At 41.4% G+C, this 24,909-nt stretch overlaps 1 protein-coding gene and 1 long non-coding RNA gene across 2 annotated transcripts in view; one reads left to right on the top strand and one right to left on the bottom strand.

Annotated features, from left to right (window-relative positions):
* Window positions 1-24,909, bottom strand: part of LOC111082059 (DNA-directed RNA polymerase III subunit RPC1) — a 42,590-nt gene that overhangs the window by 6,239 nt on the left and 11,442 nt on the right. Inside the window, exon 4 of the mRNA XM_041595400.1 lies at window positions 16-433. Coding sequence (XP_041451334.1) covers window positions 16-433 — 418 coding nt within the window. The remainder of the gene's footprint in view (window positions 1-15; window positions 434-24,909) is intronic.
* Window positions 17,605-18,614, top strand: LOC121404968. Its single transcript, XR_005968296.1, has 2 exons — window positions 17,605-17,725; window positions 18,534-18,614. It is a non-coding gene; the product is annotated as an uncharacterized LOC121404968 (long non-coding RNA).

Here is a 24,909-nt window from a genome sequence, read left to right as displayed (position 1 = left end):
TCAGTGTCTACTCACAGTGCCTGTCAAAGTGGGGCAAAGCGCGATTCTCAAAACCGTTAGGAACTCGTTTACCACTAATAGCTTGCTGTCCTACGCAAGCGATCATCTGAGAAATATTGATGTTTGAGCCTTTGGAGCCACTCAGAGCCATTATAAGAGCGCTATTGGTGGTGTGCAGCTCGGCGAAACAAGTTTTGGCTGCTTGCTCGCGAATGCCGGATAGCTCACGCAACATTACCGATTCCAAGGTCTCCTTGGGCGTACATCCAGGTTGGCACTGTAGTGTTCCGGATTTTAAATTTTCTATATATTCGTTGCACTTTGCGTAGCCGCGCTCCAACAACACCTCCTTGTGGTGCAGAAGTTTTTGGCTAGGCGTCACATCACTGATGCCGAAGGAGAACCCAAGGTTCTGTATGAAGTAAGAGGTGATCTGCAACATATTTGAGGATTTATTTAAAAGACAAGGCTCTATAATGGCTCTAAAACTAATTTCAGGGGGAAGAAAAATAAATAGGGATGAAACAAGGATCAACGAAATCCTTGTTTCATCCTTATTGTTTCTTTAAGTTACTGATTTCTTTAACTCCGCATTTCCATTTTGAATTCATTTACTGAACAAGGACGACTTGTGCTGTATATATTTTATAAACATGTTCTCAAATATGTAAACACACAAACAATGATGTTTTGGAAAACCTCACTTTCCAAACGATCTCAAAGATTTTTATTAATTTTATTTTTTATCACGTTCATTAAATACACAAACCATGTTAAACTTAACATTAATTAAATAAACAAATGTAAAAGCTCAATACTTTAAACTTTCACGGTCTGCAGAGCTCACATCAAAAATCTTCAACTCAGTCTTGAAATAACCTTTACTCAATACAATATAATTAATTAACGAGAAGAAACGTGCGAGTCAGTCAGTATATAAATTTTTGAGCTTATAATTTTTTATAAATTTAAAATTTATAAAAAATTTACATTTTACATATTTTGCTACATCTGTTATCTACATCTACATCTAACATGTAGATTATACATGTAACATTTAGATTCTACATCTCCGCTAGAGGGCCCTCGTGTACATAATGAGGCAGAGTGTGCGAGCGAGAAAGAGTATGAGTAGCGGGTTTCAGGCTGGTGAAGGCGGGGGAAGCAACTGAAAATTAATTTCTTCATTCTGGCTATAATTATTATCCGATCTGATTCAGATTCGGCAATCTGGGAGATATGGTGATTCTCTACGATACATCTGTTATCTACATCTACAATGTATATTCTACAAACATTTGTTTGCTACATCTGTTATCTAAGTCTACATATACAATGTCGATTCCACATATAAAATTTAAATTATACATACACAATGTAGATTCTACATAATATCCGCAAAGGTTACGCACTGCACTGGCCAGAGTGTGTGCGAACGAGAAAGAGAATGAGTAGCGTGGTCTCTTGCTGGAGGAGGAGGAAGCAACTGAAAATTAATTTCTTAATTTAACTTTCTGGCAATAATGCGTTTTGTTGCTCTGTTATAGTCTTTTAGATTTAGGCGCTCATTGAGACGGACAGGCAGTCAGATAGACATGGCTTTATCGACTCTGCTATTGACGCTGATCATGAATATATATACTTTATGGGGTCGGAAACGCTTCCTTCTGTGCTTTGTACACATTTTATTCGACCACAATAAACTCTTCGAGTATCGGGTATAAAAAGTTGTATTCAGAAGTATACAAGATTATGTTTACATTTTGTACATATAGCAAAAAATCAAACTTTGAAATTCAATTAAAAAAGCACCATGTCCGACCGGGTCAATAATTGCTGTACGTGAATTCTTTACAAATCGAGGGTATATTTTTCGAGATTTTAGGAGCATGGCCCGTATATCGCACATTTACACTTTTCACAATAAGTCTAGTCTAACTTATCTACGGTAGCGAATCGGAACGAGTTCGCGAAGACCGAGACAGATGCTGTATTGAGCTTCCGCTTTGCCCTAAGCTTCAAGGAATAACAATTTAAACAAAAAGATAGATACAGAATTGTGGTGCGACGTGATAGACGGGGCTTAGCAATCCATTGCTAAAGGCGCCAATGGGTGGATGGACCTTCGAAACGCCGCTCCACAGCTCGCCATAAATTTTACGAGCCTGACCTTTCCGTCCTGCCAGACGAGCCACTGTAAAGGTGGTGGGTTGTCCTAGGCGCCTATTATTTTCAAGCCTAGCACATACTTCAGCACCATCGCTGCCAGAACATTTTCCTGCCTTACGAGACAAGCCGCCATCGCTCTAAGCAGCTAAGAACCTCCTGCTCCAGAGTACTGAATGTGCTGAATGTCAATACGTTCTTGGGATTCAATGCGTCTACGTCGCATGGGTCTGGGCTTAGTGGTCCAGCGAAGTCGAGTTTAGCACCACCTCGATCCCGACCAGCATAGTCTGCAGCAAAGTCCGCCTCTGCCTACATCCTTCTCCTGAGTTCGCTGAAGTGGCTTTTCGCTCCGACGATGCTTGTCGCGTTGTCGCAGTGTGCGGACATCCTCTGCGACCTATGGAATGCCAATAAGTAGAATGCCAATAAGAAGGAGTAAGACGTCAGATTAGTGAAAAGTTGCCCAAGTTAGGTCTGCAGTCGAGGCTTGCATTTAAATACACCTTCTGAGCATTTGCTATTCAAGTAAGCTCTCTAAATCAGAGGCCGGCATCTCATACGAACTGTGCATAGAAAAATGCTCGGGCAGGTCGGCATACGTACAACGTACAAGCTTTGTGTAGATCGGCTGCAGCGGCAGAGAACCAACTTCGTGTGCCGCTGTTGCTCGGCTGCCGCAGCGGCAGAGATATAAGTTGACGTATTTGCCTTCGTGTCTGTTGTCTTCGCACACAAATGCACTAAAACATGATAGTGTCTGCGTGTCGACCCCTGCTCTAAATACACTCACTTGAAAATTACTGAGAGCGTTTTGTCAATAAAAACGGAAATATGGCATTTTATGACATAGGAATGCAAATCGTCCCCCAACTCGCATCAATCAAACACATCATCTGCGTCTTCATGAATAACGGGATTCAACCGCTGACGGGGCCCTAACCTTTTGCCTATATGAACCCCTTCAATATCGTCCTGATACTTGCATCTTTGTACAACCGCGAACATTTTTCGAAATGTCTCGTTGTATTCAATCCGATCTCAATAACTTTCAATCATGGTGTTGTGCAAATATGTTACACCTAAATGCCTCGAAATGCAAAGTAATGACATTTCATCGCTCCAGCCCCCTATTGGCTCCTTATAGCCTCTGCGGTGGTTCTCTTGAGAGAATTACCTTGGTTGATGATCTTGGTGTTAAATTAGACACAAAGTTGAAGTTTTCTGAACACATTTCTACCATGGTAAATAAGGCCATGGGTGTGCTTGGGTTTATAAAGAGGTGGTCAAAGGAATTTGACGACCCCTATATAACGAAGACTCTCTATATCTCGCTTGTTCGTCCGATTTTAGAATACGGCTCTTGTGTATGGTGCCCTCAGTACAAAGTACACCAGGACCGTATAGAATCAGTCCAGAAAAACTTTTTACTTTTTGCTCTGCGTGGCCTTAACTGGGATGCAGGTGTGAGACTGCCATCTTATCCTCGTAGATTGCTTTTAATAAACCTTCCAACCTTAGTTAGTCGTAGAAAAATGCTTGGTGTGATTTTTATGCACAACCTGATCAAGGGTGATGTAGATAGCCCTGACTTGTTGAGCCGCATAAACTTTACGATTCCTATTAGATCTACTAGAAACTTCATTCCTCTTTTCCTTCCGCTTTGTAGATCGAATTATTCCTTGCACGAACCATTTAGGGTACTTTGCTCGGACTTCAATTCCCTTTACTGTGTAATATCAACTACTAATTCCCTTCCTCTTCTTAAATCACTAATACTAACATACCTTTCCCGTAATTAGTTATATTTTTTAGCTATCTTTGCATGCTTAGCTCTTTGAGTTGTGTTTAGCTCTAATTTTCCTCGAATTTTAGTCTAACACCTATCTTTCCTGCATGCTCGCGATCGGTTCGGTAACACGCGTCGCGCGTCATGCGGCAGCGCCCCTCGGTCGGTTGGGCGGGAGGAGGGCTGCGTTTCTGCCTGGGTTCCGCGCGTAACAGGCTTCGGCTTGGTGTCGCATGGGCCACTTGATGGTGCAGTCATTGCATATCAACGTCCAGACATTCTAGTGATGACGATGTTACTTCAAATTTGATATTTCGGATTTTACAATTTCGGATATAACAAAAAAAAACTTCTAAAAGTTTAAGGTCTGCCAGATATCCCTCGTATCATTCGATTTAGCCGGCACGGCATTTGGTTCGAGCGCTGTCTTCCTGGTTTCCCTTTTCAGCACTTCTTCGGTAAGCAGAAAGTGGACCAGCTCTCTTCTTCATCCTTCAAAAACGCTGGTGAACTAAACCAGATCGACTTAGCCTTTTTCTGTACGTCTTAGCCTTAACCTGAATATCCGCTACTCGCTTCATTACGAGTGTTGAAAACGACGAAGGGTGCCACCGGATCCAATGAAGGATAATTTCCGAATCTGACCAATATACCATTCGTTCGATTGGCACCTTGAGTAGTAATTTTAGTCGGTGACAGAGATCTGCGAGAAGGTGAGTCGCACATAGCTCAAGCCTTGGAAGCGTTTTCGTCTTGAGCGGCGCTACTTTCAACTTTGCAGTCAACAACGAGACCTTGAAACCTTCTGCACTCTTACTACGGATATAGACGCATGCTCCATATGCTCTTATGGAGGCGTATGTACTTGAATCTGTGACATGGGATTAGTATGCACAAATCGAGGTACGGCAATCTTTTCCAGCTGACCCAAGGATTTTTAAATAAGTTCCATGCTGTTTCCAGATTCATTGGAATCGACTCATCCCAAACTAGTTTATTAAGCCAGAGCTTCTGCAGTTGTACTTTATTTCACCGATAAAACTACCCGACACAATTTATCCTGAAGGAACCAAACCCACTTTTTCTGTTTTGTTTTTTTTTCTACGCCATACCATTTTTTTTAATTTTATTAAAATGGTATCTTTTTAAGTAATTGAAAATTAATTTCTTAATTCTGGCAACCTGGCAGATATGGTCATTTTCTACGACACTGCGTTTTCAGTTTTATCGTATTTTTTAAATTGTACCTGCCACAGTTTTCGTCCTTTGTGGGGGCGGAAGTGGGTGCGGCGAAATTTTAAAATACACTTGTAGCAGTGTGATATCACATGAGTCTGGAAACCAAATTTGGTTTCCCTAGCTTTTATAGTCTCTGAGATCCAGGCAACAAACAAGACGGACAGACGGATAGACAGACATGACTCCATCGACTCGGCTATTGATGCTGATCAAGAATATATATACTTTATGGGGTCGAAAACGTTTCCTTCTCTACGTAACACACATCCACTTTTACCACAAATCAAATATATCCCTTAACTCTTTTTGAGTACGGGTATAAAAAGTCAGGAAAAGTAAAAAAAGAAATATGTGCACCGTAACTGTACACACCGGTGGAAGTGCCACTATACTCTCCTCGTGGGGGCGGCTGGAAACAGATACGGTCAAGTCTCTGCCATGGATGCTGGCTAATTAAAGTCGGGCGGAGAGAAGACAACTCTCGTAGTGAAATTACCCCAATCCACGGTGAAACAGGATTTTCTAATGGATATATGCGAACTCTGGATACCTGCCGACCTTCAGTTTTAATTAAGGCTTCCCGGGGCAAGCGGGCTATGCCTCGGGTGACTATTCCCTTCCCGCCTACTTGTGGGAACAAATATGTCAAATACAAATATTAAGCCAAATAACCTAAATCAGCTCGGTACTCCTCCTAAAGTACCGGAGGGCAAAGTACCCGGAAAGTACCGGGGTGGCTGCCAAGCAAAGCGTAATCGCGGCTGGAAAGCGCCCTGTGACCGGGGAACCCCCGTCAACCTCGGTAGGTGGAGGTACTGCACCACAGGGGAAGAAGCCGTACTACCACGACAGGAGGCGCGCCAGGCTAAACAGCCAGGCCAAACCCAGCAAGCCAAGCGGGCGAAAACCAACCCGGCGAACAGATCGTTTGCTGAGGTGGCGAGGGGCAAGACCCTAATTGGCGTACTGGACAGGGGCGCCAAGGACGGTAATGTCCCTCGGGACAAATGGCATCTGGTCGATGCAGAGCTCCAGGACAGATTTCTGGAGGAGCTTGCGGAGAATGGCGGGCCACCGCCTATATGTGAGGACGCCGGGTGGCATCAAGCCATCGCCTGCCAAGATGCTCGCTCGGCGGCCCTCTACACGAAGGCAGTGGCGGCGCTCAAGGGAGGTCTACCCAGGGGTCAAACTGGAGGCCGTCAAATGGGAAGACATCCCCAGCCGACCGAGGGCCAGAGCGTGGGTCTTGGTGAAACCTGCAGAACCGGAGAAGATCCTGAAGGTTCTGCAGGTCTGCAACCCCCACCTTCCTACAGCCGATTGGAAGGTGGCCAAGGTGGATGAGGTTACTGGACAGAGGCGCCAGATAATCCTCGTCCTTAATTAGGAGTCTCTTGAACTCCTGAAAAAGTCGGACGAAGTAGTGGACTATGGCTACCGGAAGGTCACCATAGCCCCCTACAAATCCGACTCTAAGGGCAGGCGAGCAGAGATCCAGCCAGATCTTGAGCTGCCAGAGGTCCCGGAAGCGGAAATCCAAACCGCGGAGTTGGACGTAGCGTCGGTGATGTCGGACGACAGCTTGGACCGCTACGAATCGGGTGCAAGCGACCTAGCTAGGGGTCTTGGACGCATCTATGTCGGAGAGGATACGGTCCCTGACACTCCTGCAGATAAACCTCCACCTTTGTAAGGCAGCATACGCTGCCCTACCTGTCCACCTAGCCAAGGGTGGAGCCGATATAGTCCTCATTCAGGAGCCCTGGATCCTCGGAAACAGGGTTTCCGGTCTGAGGACTCAAGACTCTAAGCTATACGTAGCTGACACCACGTAAAACCTGTACCTGCATTCTTGCAAAAAGAGGGTTACACATATTTTTGCTCCCAAATTTCAGCAACGAAGATGACACAGCGGTTAGCCTCGAAGGCCAGGAGAGCTCACTGAGTATGTGCTCCACATACATGGGTCACGACCAATCTGACCCCCTCTACACGCGCCATTAAGGGCTCTCACCGCAGACTGCGAGGCCAAGGACATCGGCCTAATTGTGGGATGCGACGCCAACGCACACCACAGTCAGTGGGGAAGCACCGACACCAATGAACGGGGTGAGTCCCTTTTCAGCTATATACTGACCAGTCAGATGGTCTTATTAAACCTTTATTATTAAAAATCGCGAGGATGTCCTGGACTTCACACTTCCTCTCGCAAGATACAGAATAACAAAGTATCCTGGACGGTCCTTGAAGAACACTACTTCTCGGACCACAGGTACGTGGAAACTGTTTTCTTATTCTCCATATCGAGTCCAGTCCAATTCCGGAACCTCAGGCGGACAAACTGGACTCGTTACTCAGACCACCTGGGCGGTGTTCTCCTTGTCCCAGTGGGCAGACAAATGCGGGCTAGGTGTTAATCCGTCTAAAACGGAACTAGTACTCTTCACCAGGAAGCACAAGATTCCTCTGTGGGGAAGCGCTAGTTTTTAGCAATAATGCCAAGTATCTTGGTCTGATCCTCGATAGGAAGCTCGATTGGAAACTGAGCATAGAGGATAGGGTAAAGAAGGCCACTGTGGCCCTCTATACCTGCAGAAAAACCGGACTCAAATGGGGAATGACCCCGTATATAGTCTGGTGGCTATATACCGCCATCATACGACCAATCCTAATGTACGGAGTGGTGGTGTGGTGGCCAGCACTGGACAAGAAAACTTGTCTTAGCAAACTCAGTCGCGTCCAACGCATGGCAAAGCAATGCATGACGGGCGGACCACGCACAACCCCAGGCGAAGCCCTCGATACCCTGTAGAACTATTAGGAAAAAAAGGTGACAACTCTTTCCGCTCTCAGAATGAGAGAATCCAAACTCTGGAAAGCATCCACGTTTGGACACTCGGGAATCTTGACGAGACTCCCGCAACTATCCGAGGGGACAGATTACTGTATACCGAGTGATCACGTCTCGACACCCTTCCAGGTATCAATCCCACTCAGGGAGGACTGGGAGAGGGGCGTACCTGGACGCGCAAATGCGATTCACATAAACACGTATGGCTCAAAGTTAGACGGCCGTGTGGGTGGTGGCGTCTACTGTAACGAGCTTAACATTAGTCATTGTTTCAGAGGAGGTTGTTTCCAAGCGGATGTTGAAGCAATAAACGAGGCTATTTCTATCGTCTCCAAACCTTCTTTAGACAGACACTCTGTGTGCGTCTTTTCAGACAGCCAAGCAGCTCTCAAAGCACTTGGCTCAATATCGTCGAACTCTACGACTGTTAACATATGCCGCAGGTATCTTAATGAGACCGCAGAGCATTTAGATCTCTCCCTAATATGGGTATACACGCTACCAGACTGTCAATCCACCATAACGAATTCTGTAGAAGCTGCAAGGACGAGGAGGAGGAGGAGTCGGTCCCCCACTTCTTCTGTCACTGTCCGGCCCTGCTCCTTTCCTCAGCGACATTTCGGACTTGTCCGAAATCAGACCAGGGATCTTGTCCAAATACATCCAAACCCCCGGATGGGACTGCCCTTAACTCCGCAATCAGATTGCTCACCACGGTTTAGGGGGAGAAAGGGTACACGCCCATGCGGCATCAGAACGGTCCTGTAGCAGGACCAAGTGAGTTGGGGTAGGGGGGATTTCCCCTCTCTCAAGCTACCGCCTTAACCTAACCTAAGGTATTGTTCATTAAAATCTCTGGAGAAACAATGGAGCCAAAATTGGTTGACCAACCCTCCGAAAATCACATTTTACCGTTGCTGGCCCACCAAGCTATGCTTGTTTTTGACATTTTTGAATTTTACATGTAACAAAATTGGAATTACATACCAAGTAAACAAATATTGCTTCATCTTAAATGGGATACAGTTACAGAAAATAATGCACTGTTGGCATTCTTTGAACAATTTTTTTTAATAGTAACTGTCGGGCATATGCCTACGCCTGGCAGCGGCTGTTCTGGCAGCTATTTCTCTCGCTGCTTTGGTCTTGCTGCTGCACCTGCTGCGTTTATGCAGCTCTCTCGTTCGTCATCTACCGTTCATGCTCGGAAGCCGCGCCGAGCTACGCCATAATGCTCTCACGCTCGCGTTAAAAAGTTATGTATAGGGCAGGGGCAGTCGGCCCATTTTGCGCTGCCATTTAGTCTGATACTGATCTTCGTAAACTTCGGTCTCTATACTTGTACCCATAATATACTTACGCGAACTGCCTCTACTACATGCCAATAAACTATTATTTTTATTAAATCTTCTCGGCCCTTTTTTATTAAAATTAAGAAATTGCTATTAAAAACGCTTAATAGCTTAACAGTAGCTTATTTTGTTAAGAATATAATGCCGCTAAAAAGTTCATGTCTGAAAATAAAACAATACCTTAGCAAAAATTTTTTTAAAAGGTCAAATTTGCAGAATCTGTAAAAATGCTTGAAACCTTCAACTTTGATTCGCTATATCTTCATGCATATCTATTCTATCACCACGAATCAAAAATCTTGTGAAGGGTGGAACAATTTTATTGTTAACGTTATATCTATTGTTGATATTTGAACTTCGAATTTTGAGTAAAAATTATGAAAGGGCCAAAAACGTTGAGCCAGCAACGTTTCAAGCGGTAAAATGTGATTTTTGGGAGGGTTGTCGCCATAAATTTTAAGGAACAATACTTTAAGCCACGGTGCCCAAAATCAGCTTACGGCGGAGCACCACCAATACTCACAATAAAAAACACAAATACCATTAAGGGAAAAGTGCAAACTCGAAGAAAAGACAACAACAAAAGCATAACAAAAGTCGGGTAACAAGCAGAGAAGAGACAAAACCGGTTTTTGCTGGACGGATCGCATACACACAAAGATGTTTGCATGTCTTGGGCTTTCGGTATGCTGGTACACAGCACAAACTGTGTATTCATACAAGAATTTTCGTATGGTATGTTATGTTTCCTATGCTGAGGGCAATTACAAAAACAAAAGGGATCGCAGGGCAATGGGCATCGCTGCTTTCGAATTTTCCTGAGTTTTTTAAGTAAAAATTTAAAAAAAAACGAGAAGGAACGTGCGAGTCGCTTCTGGGGACGCGACTCTACTTATACCCGTACTCAGTCAGTATATACATTTTTAATCTTATGATTTTTTAGAATTTTAGAAAAAAAAATTTTACATTTTACATTTTTTTGCTACATCTGATATCTACATCTACATCTACAATGTATATTCTACATCTAACATGTAGATTGTACAATGTACATGTTCCATTTAGATTCTACATCTCCTCCGCTAGGGGTTGCTCGCGCACTGAACGCGGCAGAGTGTGCGAGCGAGAAGGAAAATGAGTTGCGTTGTCGTTTGCGGGAGGGGGGACAGGGGAAGCAACTGAAAATTAATTTCTTCATTCTGGCTATAATTATGATCCGATCTGATTTAGATTCGGCAATCTGGTAGATATGGGCATTCTCTACGATACTGCGTTTTTAGTTTTATCGTATCTTTAAAAATGTGCCTGCCACAGATTTTCGTCCTTTGTGGGGGCGAAAGGGGGCGGGGCGAAATTTTGAAATACACTTGTAGCAGTGTGATATCACATGAGTGTGGAAACCAAATTTGGTTGCCTTAGCTCTTATAGTCTCTGAGATCTAGGTGCTCAACAAGACGGACAGACAGACAGACAGACAGACGGACAGACAGACATGGCTCTATCGACTCGGCTATTGATGCTGATCAAGAATATAAAAAAGGGGTTTACTGTATTTCGTTGTGCCCGTACAATTACAAATGATGCCACACATCCTGAACGCCCAGTTATGGTCTTATACCCGAAGAAAATGAACAAATTCACAATGGTGTTGGCCGTTCGGAGATTGAAATCGGTAAATATTTTGAAGGCATAGGCAACTACATGGCTAAGTGGTTTTAATTATAAATGATCACTTGTGTATGAAAAAACTATGCGCAATATGGCTCGCGTTTGCTCACAATCGACAAAAACGCACTCGTGAGACAACTTCGAAGGAGTGTTTGGAGATGTTTAACCACAATAAGGACGAGTTTTTTTGGCGTTTCGTAAACGTGGATTAACCGTGAATCAATCACAACCCATCAGAGACCAAAAAAGACAAAACAGTTAGTTGCTCAGGGTGATTCTAGGCAAAAGAAGGTTCAGGTAGGTTTTTACACCCGTACTTAAAAAGAGTTAAGAGTTGTGGTAAAAGTCGATGTGTGCAACGCAGAGAAGGAAACGTTTCCAACCCCATAAAGTATATATATTCATGATCAGCATCAAAAGCCCAGTCGATATAGCCATGTCCGTCCGTCGTGCTTGACGCCTAGTTCTCAGGGACATTAGTTCTAGAGCAACCCAATTTGTGCAGGCACCTTTTATATGACACTGAATCAAGTTTGTTTTCAAAATTTATCCACGGCCAATACCCCTTACACAAGGACGAAAATCTGTAGCAAAGCAATTTCAAAGATACGAGAAAAAATCAGTATCATAGAGAATGACGATATCTAGAAGATTACCGAATTTGGCAATCCAGCTCTTCCAGCTCTTACTCATTCTCTCTCTCTCTCTCTCTTTCTGGCAAAGCAGAGCGAGATAGAACGGCTGGTGTTGGTGTAAGACAGAGAGAGACATGTGTAGCGGAATAACAACAGTTGTGAAATGGGAAAAAAACACGGAAAGAAACGCGGTCCTCCTCTCTTTTTCTCGATGACAAGTGCAAGAAAATTTGAGAGATTTTTAAGAGATCGCTACTCCCCGCCTTAATTAACAAATTAAATTCCTAAATTAAATTGATCATACAAACAAATTGAAAGCTAAAAAATAAACGTTAAAAGCTATTCTAAAGCTTTTTGCAAGCTTTCAAAAGTAAACCATCTGTTAGCTGATTACACTACTCAACACGATTTTTCCTCAAGGATCCGAACCGACTGTTTCTAATAGATTTTGGCTTTGAAGTTGTTTGATGACAGTATTTTTTGTCTAATATGCAATATATGTACATACATACATATACACATTACTGGTCGTCGCTGTTATCTTCCTTAATGGTGGTTTTTATACCCGTACTCAAAAAGAGTTAAGAGTTGTGGTAAAAGTGGATGTGTGCAACGCAGAGAAGAAAACGTTTCCAACCCCATAAAGTATATATATTCATGATCAGCATCAAAAGCCCAGTCGATATAGCCATGTCCGTCCGTCGTGCTTGACGCCTAGTTCTCAGGGACATTAGTTCTAGAGCAACCCAATTTGTGCAGGCACCTTTTATATGACACTGAATCAAGTTTGTTTTCAAAATTTATCCACGGCCAATACCCCTACACAAGGACGAAAATCTGTAGTAAAGCAATTTCAAAGATACGAGAAAAAATCAGTATCATAGAGAATGACGATATCTAGAAGATTACCGAATTTGGCAATCCAGCTCTTCCAGCTCTTACTCATTCTCTCTCTCTTTCTGGCAGGGCAGAGCGAGATAGAACGGCTGGTGTTGGTGTAAGAGAGAGAGAGAGACATGTGTAGCGGAATAACAACAGTTGTGAAATGGAAAAAAAACACGGACAGAAACGCGGTCCTCCTCTCTTTTTTTCTCTATGACAAGTGCAAGAAAATTTGAGATTTTTTAGAGATCGCTACTCCCCGCCTTAATTAACAAATCAATAAACAGATATAAATTGCACTCTGCTTCAGAAGTCGATTTTTTTTTGGCATAAAGTCGAAGTTTTTATGTTCAGTAGTTTTGCTATTAAATTCCTAAATTAAATTGATCATACAAACATATTGAAAGCTAAAAAATAAACGTTAAAAGCTATTCTAAAGCTTTTTGCAAGCTTTCAAAAGTAAACCATCTGTTAGCTGATTACACTACTCAACACGATTTTTCCTCAAGGATCCGAACCGACTGTTTCTAATAGATTTTGGCTTTGAAGTTGTTTGATGACAGTATTTTTTGTCTAATTTCCAATATAATTTCCTATGCTGAGGGCAATTACAAAAACAAAAGGGATCGCAGGGCAATGGGCATCGCTGCTTTAAACGATGCTTTATTTATTCACCTATACAACAAAATATAAGGACACAGGATATCATTTTTTTCGAATTTTCCTGAGTTTTTTAAGTCAAAATTTAAAAAAAACGAGAAGGAACGTGCGAGTCGCTTCTGGGGACGCGACTCTACTTATACCCGTACTCAGTCAGTATATTTAATCTTATGATTTTTTAAAATTTTAGAAAGAAAAAAAAATTTTACATTTTACATTTTTTTGCTACATCTGATATCTACATCTACAATGTATATTCTACATCTAACATGTAGATTGTACAATGTACATGTTCCATTTAGATTCTACATCTCCTCCGCTAGGGAATGCTCGCGCACTGAACGCGGCAGAGTGTGCGAGCGAGAAGGAAAATGAGTTGCGTTGTCGTTTGCGGGAGGGGGGACAGGGGAAGCAACTGAAAATTAATTTCTTCATTCTGGCTATAATTATGATCCGATCTGATTTAGATTCGGCAATCTGGTAGATATGGGCATTCTCTACGATACTGCGTTTTTAGTTTTATCGTATCTTTAAAAATGTGCCTGCCACAGATTTTCGTTCTTTGTGGGGGCGAAAGGGGGCGGGGCGAAATTTTGAAATACACTTGTAGCAGTGTGATATCACATGAGTGTGGAAACCAAATTTGGTTGCCTTAGCTCTTATAGTCTCTAAAATCTAGGTGCTCAACAAGACGGACAGACAGACAGACAGACGGACAGACAGACATGGCTCTATCGACTCGGCTATTGATGCTGATCAAGAATATATATACTTTATGGGGTCGCAAAATGTTCCTTCTCTGCGTTACACACATCCACTTTTACCACAAATCTAATATACCACTTAACTCTTTTTTGAGTACAGGTATAAAAAAGGGGTTTACTGTATTTCGTTGTGCCCGTACAATTACAAATGATGCCACACATCCTGAACGCCCAGTTATGGTCTTATACCCGAAGAAAATGAACAAATTCACAATGGTGTTGGCCGTTCGGAGATTGAAATCGGTAAATATTTTGAAGGCATAGGCAACTACATGGCTAAGTGGTTTTAATTATAAATGATCACTTGTGTATGAAAAAACTATTCGCAATATGGCTCGCGTTTGCTCACAATCGACAAAAACGCACTCGTGAGACAACTTCGAAGGAGTGTTTGGAGATGTTTAACCACAATAAGGACGAGTTTTTTTGGCGTTTCGTAAACGTGGATTAACCGTGAATCAATCACAACCCATCAGAGACCAAAAAAGACAAAACAGTTAGTTGCTCAGGGTGATTCTAGGCAAAAGAAGGTTCAGGTAGGTTTTTACACCCGTACTTAAAAAGAGTTAAGAGTTGTGGTAAAAGTCGATGTGTGCAACGCAGAGAAGGAAACGTTTCCAACCCCATAAAGTATATATATTCATGATCAGCATCAAAAGCCCAGTCAATATAGCCATGTCCGTCCGTCGTGCCTGAGTTCTCAGGACATTAGTTCTAGAGCAACCCAATTTGTGCAGGCACCTTTTATATGACACTGAATCAAGTTTGTTTTCAAAATTTATCCACGGCCAATACCCCTACACAAGGACGAAAATCTGTATAAAGCAATTTCAAAGATACGAGAAAAAAGCAGTAATAGGATGACGATATCTAGAAGATTACCGAATTTGGCAATCCAGCTCTTCCAGCTCTTACTCATTCTCTCTCTCTCTCTCTTTCTGGCGTGGCAGAGCGAGATAGAACGGCTGGTGTTGGTGTAAGAGAGAGAGAGACATGTGTAGCGGAATAACAACAGTTGTGAAATGTGAAAAAAACACGGAAAGAAACGCGGTCCTCCTCTCTTTTTCTCTATGACAAGTGCAAGAAAATTTGAGAGATTTTTAAGAGATCGCTACTCCCCGCCTTAATTAACAAATCAATAAACAGATATAAATTGCACTCTGCTTCAGAAGTCGATTTTTTTTTTGGCATAAAGTCGAAGTTTTTATGTTCAGTAGTTTTGCTATTAAATTCCTAAATTAAATTGATCATACAAACAAATTGAAAGCTAAAAAATAAACGTTAAAAGCTATTCTAAAGCTTTTTGCAAGCTTTCAAAAGTAAACCATCTGTTAGCTGATTACACTACTCAACACGATTTTTCCTCAAGGATCCGAACCGACTGTTTCTAATAGATTTTGGCTTTGAAGTTGTTTGATGACAGTATTTTTTGTCTAATATGCAATATATGTACATACATACATATACACATTACTGGTCGTCGCTGTTATCTTCCTTAATGGTGGTTTTTATACCCGTACTCAAAAAGAGTTAAGAGTTGTGGTAAAAGTGGATGTGTGCAACGCAGAGAAGGAAAAGTTTCCAACCCCATAAAGTAAATATATTCTTGATCAGCATCAATAGCCGAGTCGATATAGCCATGTCTGTCCGTCGTGCTTGACGCCTAGTTCTCAGGGACATTAGTTCTAGAGCAACCCAATTTGTGCAGGCACCTTTTATATGACACTGAATCAAGTTTGTTTTCAAAATTTATCCACGGCCAATACCCCTACACAAGGACGAAAATCTGTAGTAAAGCAATTTCAAAGATACGAGAAAAAAGCAGTATCATAGAGAATGACGATATCTAGAAGATTACCGAATTTGGCAATCCAGCTCTTCCAGCTCTTACTCATTCTCTCTCTCTCTCTTTCTGGCGTGGCAGAGCGAGATAGAACGGCTCGTGTTGGTGTAAGAGAGAGAGACATGTGTAGCGGAATAACAACAGTTGTGAAATGGAAAAAAACACGGAAAGAAACGCGGTCCTCCTCTCTTTTTCTCTAAGACAAGTGCAAGAAAATTTGAGAGATTTTTTAGAGATCGCTACTCCCCGCCTTAATTAACAAATCAATAAACAGATATAAATTGCACTCTGCTTCAGAAGTCGATTTTTTTTTGGCATAAAGTCGAAGTTTTTATGTTCAGTAGTTTTGCTATTAAATTCCTAAATTAAATTGATCATACAAACAAATTGAAAGCTAAAAAATAAACGTTAAAAGCTATTCTAAAGCTTTTTGCAAGCTTTCAAAAGTAAACCATCTGTTAGCTGATTACACTACTCAACACGATTTTTCCTCAAGGATCCGAACCGACTGTTTCTAATAGATTTTGGCTTTGAAGTTGTTTGATGACAGTATTTTTTGTCTAATATGCAATATATGTACATACATACATATACACATTACTGGTCGTCGCTGTTATCTTCCTTAATGGTGGTTTTTATACCCGTACTCAAAAAGAGTTAAGAGTTGTGGTAAAAGTGGATGTGTGCAACGCAGAGAAGGAAAAGTTTCCAACCCCATAAAGTAAATATATTCTTGATCAGCATCAATAGCCGAGTCGATATAGCCATGTCTGTCCGTCGTGCTTGACGCCTAGTTCTCAGGGACATTAGTTCTAGAGCAACCCAATTTGTGCAGGCACCTTTTATATGACACTGAATCAAGTTTGTTTTCAAAATTTATCCACGGCCAATACCCCTACACAAGGACGAAAATCTGTAGTAAAGCAATTTCAAAGATACGAGAAAAAAGCAGTATCATAGAGAATGACGATATCTAGAAGATTACCGAATTTGGCAATCCAGCTCTTCCAGCTCTTACTCATTCTCTCTCTCTCTCTTTCTGGCGTGGCAGAGCGAGATAGAACGGCTCGTGTTGGTGTAAGAGAGAGAGACATGTGTAGCGGAATAACAACAGTTGTGAAATGGAAAAAAAACACGGAAAGAAACGCGGTCCTCCTCTCTTTTTCTCTAAGACAAGTGCAAGAAAATTTGAGAGATTTTTTAGAGATCGCTACTCCCCGCCTTAATTAACAAATCAATAAACAGATATAAATTGCACTCTGCTTCAGAAGTCGATTTTTTTTTTTGGCATAAAGTCGAAGTTTTGATGTTCAGTAGTTTTGCTATTAAATTCCTAAATTAAATTGATCATACAAACATATTGAAAGCTAAAAAATAAACGTTAAAAGCTATTCTAAAGCTTTTTGCAAGCTTTCAAAAGCTAACCATCTGTTAGCTGATTACACTACTCAACACGATTTTTCCTCAAGGATCCGAACCGACTGTTTCTAATCGATTTTGGCTTTGAAATTGTTTGATGACAGTATTTTTTGTGTAATATGAAATATACATATGTATGTACATACATACATATACACATTACTGGTCGTCACTGTTATCTTCCTTAATGTTGGTTTGTATAATTTTAATTAACTAATCAGAAAATTGCAATTTCATACTGCAAACGATTTTACATGTACATAATACAAAAGCGGATCAATTAGTCCGAGACCTTTTGAATTTCCCTTCACATTGATAGCAGTTTCTCGTGCTTTGAAGAAAAAAGTAAAATTCGTGTTCGCATTAAGCATTATTTATTGTGGAAAACACCACCACTGAAACCAAGGAAAAGCTTGATAAGTACAATGGGATCTATTCTCCATCGATTTCAATGGTAAAAAAGGGGTTTACTGTATTTCGTTGTGCCCGTACAATTACAAATGATGCCACACTTCCTGGACGCCTAGTTATGGTCTTATACCCGAAGAAAATGAACGAATTCACAATGGTGTTGGCCGTTCGGAGATTGAAATCGCAAAATATTTTGAAGGCATAGGCAACTATATGGCTAAGTGGTTTCAATTATAAATGATCACTTGTGTATGAAAAAACTATGCGCAATATGGCTCGCGTTTGCTCACAATCGACAAAAAACGCACTCGTGAGACAACTTCGAAGGAGTGTTTGGAGATGTTTAACCACAATAAGGACGAGTTTTTTTGGCGTTTCGTAAACGTGGATTAACCGTGAATCAATCACAACCCATCAGAGACCAAAAAAGACAAAACAGTTCGTTTCTCAGGGTGATTCTAGGCAAAAGGAGGTTCAGGTGGGTTTTTATACCCGTACTCAAAAAGAGTTAAGAGTTGTGGTAAAAGTGGATGTGTGCAACGCAGAGAAGGAAACGTTTCCAACCCCATAAAGTATATATATTCATGATCAGCATCAAAAGCACAGTCGATATAGCCATGTCCGTCCGTCCTGCTTGACGCCTAGTTCTCAGGGACATTAGTTTTAGAGCAACCCAATTTGTGCAGGCACCTTTTATACGACACTGAATCAAGTTTGTTTTCAAAATTTATCCACGGCCAATACCCCTTACACAAGGACGAAAATCTGTAGTAAAGCTATCTAGAAGATTACCGAATTTGGCAATCCAGCTCTTCCAGCTCTTACTCATTCTCTCTCTCTCTTTCTGGCAGGGCAGAGCGAGATAGAACGGCTGGTGTTGGTGTAAGAGGGAGAGAGACATGTGTAGCGGAATAACAACAGTTGTGAAATGGGAAAAAAACACGGAAAGAAACGCGGTCCTCCTCTCTGTTTCTCTATGACAAGTGCAAGAAAATTTGAGAGATTTTTAAGAGATCGCTACTCCCCGCCTTAATTAACAAATCAATAAACAGATATAAATTGCACTCTGGTTTAGAAGTCGATTTTTTTTTGGCATAAAGTCGAAGTTTTGATGTTCAGTAGTTTTGCTATTAAATTCCTAAATTAAATTGATCATACAAACATATTGAAAGCTAAAAAATAAACGTTAAAAGCTATTCTAAAGCTTTTTGCAAGCTTTCAAAAGCTAACCATCTGTTAGCTGATTACACTACTCAACACGATTTTTCCTCAAGGATCCGAACCGACTGTTTCTAATAGATTTTGGCTTTGAAGTTGTTTGATGACAGTATTTTTTGTCTAATATGCAATATATGTACATACATACATATACACATTACTGGTCGTCGCTGTTATCTTCCCTAATGGTGGTTTTTATACCCGTACTCAAAAAGAGTTAGGGGGTATATTAGATTTGTGGTAGAAGTGGATGTGTATAACGCAGAGAAGAAAACGTTTCCGACCCCATAAAGTATATATATTCTTGATCAGCATCAATAGCCGAGTCGATATAGCCATGTCTGTCTGTCTCGATGAGCGCCTAGATCTCAGAGACTATAAGAGCTAGGGCAACCAAATTTGGTTTCCAGACTCATGTGATATCACACTGCTACAAGTGTATTTTAAAAAATTTCGCCGCGCCCCCTTCCACCACACAAAGGACGAAAATCTGTGGCAGACACATTTTTAAAGATACGATAAAACTAAAAACGCAGTATCGTAGAGAATGACAATATCTACCAGATTGCCGATTCTCTATACCCGTACTCAAAAAAGAGTTAAGGGGTATATTAGATTTGTGGTAAAAGTGGATGTGTGCAACGTAGAGAAGGAAACGTTTCCGACCCCATAAAGTATATATATTCTTGATCAGCATCAATAGCCGAGTCTATATAGCCATGCCCGTCTGTCCGTCCGTCCGTCTTGATGAGCGCCTGGATCTCAGAGACTATAAGAGCTAGAGAAACCAAATTTGGTTTCCAGACTCATGTGACATCACACTGCTACAAGTGTATTTCAAAATTTCGCCCCGCATCCTTCCGCACAACAAAGGACGAAATATAAGAGGAGCTCATTTGGAGGTTTAAAACAGCGATTGGGAGAAGAGTTGGCTGCCATCTGTACACAGGAGTCTCTGCCGGTTGCCGGTTGCCGGTTGGTGTGAGCTGTGCTGTGTGAGCGGCAGCGTGCAGCGTATTTGTACCTTTTATAATAGAGGGCTTACGCCTGATTTAGCTTTCCACAGTGGGAATCGTTTGCTAGTTGGGGAGAGTTGCTCCATATAGGATATTTGAGCTCGGTTTTTTCATCTTCTAGGGCTCTGCGTAGTAGGTGGTTGGCTATTTTTAGCCGCTCTTTCGAGGCAGGTGATCTGTGTGATTGCCACTCTCGGCGAAGCCTTCTTTTATCGCGTAGCAGCTCTTCAATGTGCCTAGAAATACGACTGCTGCTGGAAAGTTTATTAGGTGATAATATTTGTATTGAGTGTTTTGCCGCCAGTGACATTCAGGATACTAATGCTTCGCCTGACCTATCAATGTCATCTTCACAATTAATGTTTGGGCAGCTATCAATATGAGAGCTTATGTACTTCCTGTATTTGAGCCAATATTTTTTGCTAGAAGTTAGAAAGTGTGGGCGTTCCGAAAGCTGTAGATGGTCGTTAAGGTGAAGTAAAATGGTGATCTACATGAATCTGAGCTTGCAGCACTCTTCGCAAAACTGCAAAATCATTCAAGTCGGGTTGCTTAATTGGTTCTGTGGGCCAATATGTAGGCTTACCCGGAGAGATAGAGTCTAGCTTGTTTCGTGGCGTTATTATAGCGTTATATAGTTGTCTTCCTTTCGGGTTGGTAAGTCGAGATCCCCAATGAGTGTGCTTGGCATTGTAGTCACCAGCTGCTATAAATGGGTCAGCTAGTAGGTCGAACAATTTTACCAAATTCTGTTTCGGAAATGCAGAAGCGCGGTGGGCATTATACTGCGGCTTAGTTTGGGTAGCCGCTCTGAATTTCAATATGAATTGATGTTGCCTGTAGATAAGGTGTAGCAAATGATGGCAATGGATAATGCCTGATGCGATGCTTGATCAGAACGCCAGCACCTCCTTGTGCCTAATCATCACGATGATTTTTCGCATAGAAGTTATAGTTATCTGAGCATGGCGTCCATGTCGTGTTGAGCGAGGAACTGTAAGAGCTCGCATTTGTGCTGCGAAATGCCATTTGCATTCCAGAAATATATATTTAGATAGTCCATTTAAGCAGATTTCTGTTTGATTAGGAGCTCCAGGAGAAGGAATTGGTTACGCATAAGCTCCTGCATCGTTTGTTGTATTGCTACCATTGTGTTTGTTATAGTAATCAGGACTCAATTCCACTAGGAAATTGGGATGGGGATTGCAGGAGTATGCTGGGCAGTAATTTCTGGGATCTGATTAGATCCCTGATGCTGCATTATTCCTGCAGTGGTTGGTTGAAGTGTTGGCTTAGAGACTGAGGCGTTCGACCCGTTGTTGTAACTTAACGCCTGAGCAAAAGAAACTCCTGGAGTCGTAGTTGATGGTATATATGGTAAGCTTTGTCGGATGACCGGGTTTCGAGCTGCAGTTATTTTTTGTTGGCTTAGGGAAATTTTTCAATTCTTTATAGACAAGACAACCTTTATAGTTGGCAGTATGGTTTCCCCCACAGTTGCTACATTTTTTGGCAGATGGGTCCTCCCTATTAACGGGGCAGGCCTCAGTGAGATGGACATCCCCACAGGCCACGCAGACTGCCCGTAGAGTGCAATAAGTTTTTGTGTTTTTTTCCTGGCAATTTGAGCATTGGACTAGTTTTTTTGGTTCCTCAACGGTGATCCTACGGTGAAGATTGTAGATTTTCTTTTTATACTTTTTTACACTTTTTTTTTTTTTTGCTACTTCTGTTATCTACATCTACATATACTATGTATATTATAAATCTAACATGTAGATTATACATGTACCATTTAGATTCTACATCTCCTCCGCTAGGGGTTGCTCGCGCACTGAACGCGGCAGTGTGCGAGCGAGAAAGAGAACGAGTGGTTGGTTTCTTGCAGGAGCGGGCGGCGGAAGCAACAGAAAATTTATTTCTTCATTCTGGCTATAATTATGATCCGATCTGATTCAGATTCGGCAATCTGATAGATATGCTCATTCTCTACGATACTGTGTTTTTATTTTTATCGTATGATTAAAATTGTGTCTGCCACAGATTTTCGTCTTTTTTGGGGGCGGAAGGGGGCTCCCTTCCTTCCTTACCCCTTAACTCTTTTTGAGTACGGGTATAATGAAAGCTTGCAATAGTATTTCTTACAAATGAAAGAGTTAGCTTCACGCGGGAAGATCGAAGACAGTGCGCTAGTTCAATATATAATTGAGAATGCTAAAAAAATACAAGATTTCAAGGATAAACTAAAGTCTTACGATATTATTCGCGGAAAAGAAAAAAATGAAAACAAAGGTCAAGGCATGTTAAACAAAAATAAAGAAAAGCGCGAATATACAAATCAAACGATACAAGATAAAAATGTAAATAAAGACAAAGATGTTACAACTTTGGCTCGAAAGGGCCTACATCGGCTGACCGTGAAAATAAAAACAAGGGTAGAAAGTGTTTTGGGTGCAACAATTTTGGACACATTGCAAAAGAATGCCCAAGCAAAGGTAAAAAGTTTGACTCAAGCAATACACGCATACATACAAGTCACATTAGCGCACGAGTTTATGTGCAAAGAAGTCACGATAAATAACAATAAATACACGGCCCTAATCGACACCGGCAGTAAATATAACTTAATACCTGAATCGACATATATAAAATTACGTAAGCCAATTTGGAAAGAGTGCAACATATACTTAATCGGGTTCGGAAAGAAAACTCAATCCAAAGTAAAGCCATTGGGCTCATTTAAACAGCAATTGCTGATTAACGTAGATGAGTTCAAAACTAATTTTCTGCTGGTAGACTCGCAATTCCTACATGAAGAAATGGTACTTGGTGAGGAGTTTTGCAAGCAAGCCCCAATTTCAATAAACAATAAAGGTGTGACAATTTCCAAACCGCAAATTTCTGAATGTAATGTAAATGTAATTTTCTGAAGACCAAGACCGAATATTTAGGCCACATTATCAAGTATCAGCGAGTGAGTCCGTTCCCAACGAAGACGAACTTACTCACTTTCCGATTCCAGGCAACCTTAAGCCACTCCAAAGTTTTCTCGGGCTAGTGGGATACTTCAGAAAGTTTATCGCCAATTCTTCACAAATCGCGAAACCACTCTAAGATCTTACCAAAAACGATGAAAGGATTCAGTTTGGAAAATCGAGTTAGCTGCATATAACCAACTAAAATTGCTCATCACACAAAAGCCAATATTGAAGATCTTCCATCAACAGCATGAAACCGAACTGCACACAGACGCCTCAATTGACGGATTCGGCGCAGTTCTCTGCAGATGTCAACTGATGATAAGCAGTGGCACCCTGTCTATTATATGAGCAAGAAGACGTCCGATGCCGAAAGAAAGTTCACGAGTTACGAGCTGGAAATCTTAGCAGTCATATTCGCTCTGAGAAAATTCCGTGTTTATTTACTGGGTCTACACTTTAAGCTGATTATAGACTGTAACGCGCTAGCAAAAACAATCGATAAATAATCGATATGTACACGTGTAGCTCGCTGGGTCCTAATGCTACTAGAATTCAGCTACGACGTCGAGCACAGAGCCGGAACACACATACGCCATGCAGACGCATAATGACTTTTTCATGAAATCTGGTCTACTGCATAAACTGGTCAACGATAATGAGCTAATTGTAGTACCTATGGGATTACAGAGGGAAATTATCAAGCAAGCACATGAGCGGGGAGAAAGTTCAGAAACACATAAGTTGCTGCATCCCATGCATTGTTTCCAACCGGAAACAAGGAAAGAAAGAAGGAGAACTGCATCCACTGCCCAAGTAAGAACAACCATTGCAGACGTACCACATCGACTTTCTAGGTCCGCTCGAGTCGACGCAGAAGCAATATAAGCACATATTCGCAGTAATAGATAGTTTCACCAAAATTTTGTTGGCTCTATCCGAAACGAGAAGGAACGTGCGAGTGGCTTCTGGGGACGCGACTCTACTTATACCCGTACTCAGTCAGCATAAACATTTTTAAGCATATGATTTTTTAGAATTAAAAAAAAATTTTACATTTAACATTTTTTTGCTACATCTGCTATCTACATCTACAATGTATATTCTACATCTAACATGTTGATTGTACATGTTCCAATTAGATTCTACATCTCCTCCGCTAGGGGTTGCTCGCGCACTGAACGCGGCAGAGTGTGCGAGCGAGAAGGAAAATGAGTTGCTTGATTGCGTCAGGAGGGGGAAGGGGAAGCAACTGAAAATTAATTTCTTCATTCTGGCTATAATTATGATCCGATCTGATTCAGATTCGGCAGTCTGGTAGATATGGGCATTTTCTACGACACTGCGTTTTTAGTTTTATCGTATCTTTAAAAATGTGCCTGCCACAGATTTTCGTCCTTTGTGGAGGCGGAAGGGAGCGGGGCGAAATTTTGAAATACACGCAATAGCGACAGGCCTACCATGGGCTAATGGCTAAGTGGAGAGACTTAATACGACGATCATTGCAGTTTTGTCAAAACTCTCAATTGAAAATCCTGGCAAATGGTATTTGTTTGTTAGCAGCGTACAGCAAACTATCAATTCAACATTCTGTAGAAGCACATAATTGACGCCATTCGAGTTACTTACTGGCACAAAGATGCGCATAAAAGCAGACATCAAGATCAAAGAAATGATAGACGACGAGATGATATATATTTTCAACGAAAACCGAGATGATCTCCGAAAACAAGCCAAACAACATATTCTCCAGATGCAAAACGAGAACAGAAAGAGCTACAAGATATTTGATTAATATAATTCGTTGTTTCGTCTTTTCGTCTTGATTTGTTGAGAGCGTCGTTTCTCGTGACCGTTGTATGAAGATGATCTAGTTATATCTATAGAAAGTATCCAAACAATGAATAAGTTCAAATCTTATTTGATGGAAAAATTCAGAATGACTGATTTATCAGATATTAAATATTTTATAGGAATACAAATTGACAGAGAAGATGGTCAATTACTTTTAAGTC

Source organism: Drosophila obscura, unplaced genomic scaffold, assembly GCF_018151105.1.
Source record: "Drosophila obscura isolate BZ-5 IFL unplaced genomic scaffold, ASM1815110v1 contig_58, whole genome shotgun sequence".
NCBI classification, from domain to species: domain Eukaryota; kingdom Metazoa; phylum Arthropoda; class Insecta; order Diptera; family Drosophilidae; genus Drosophila; species Drosophila obscura.
Note: the sequence above shows the minus strand (reverse complement) of the source record. Positions and strands in the feature narration are given on the sequence as shown.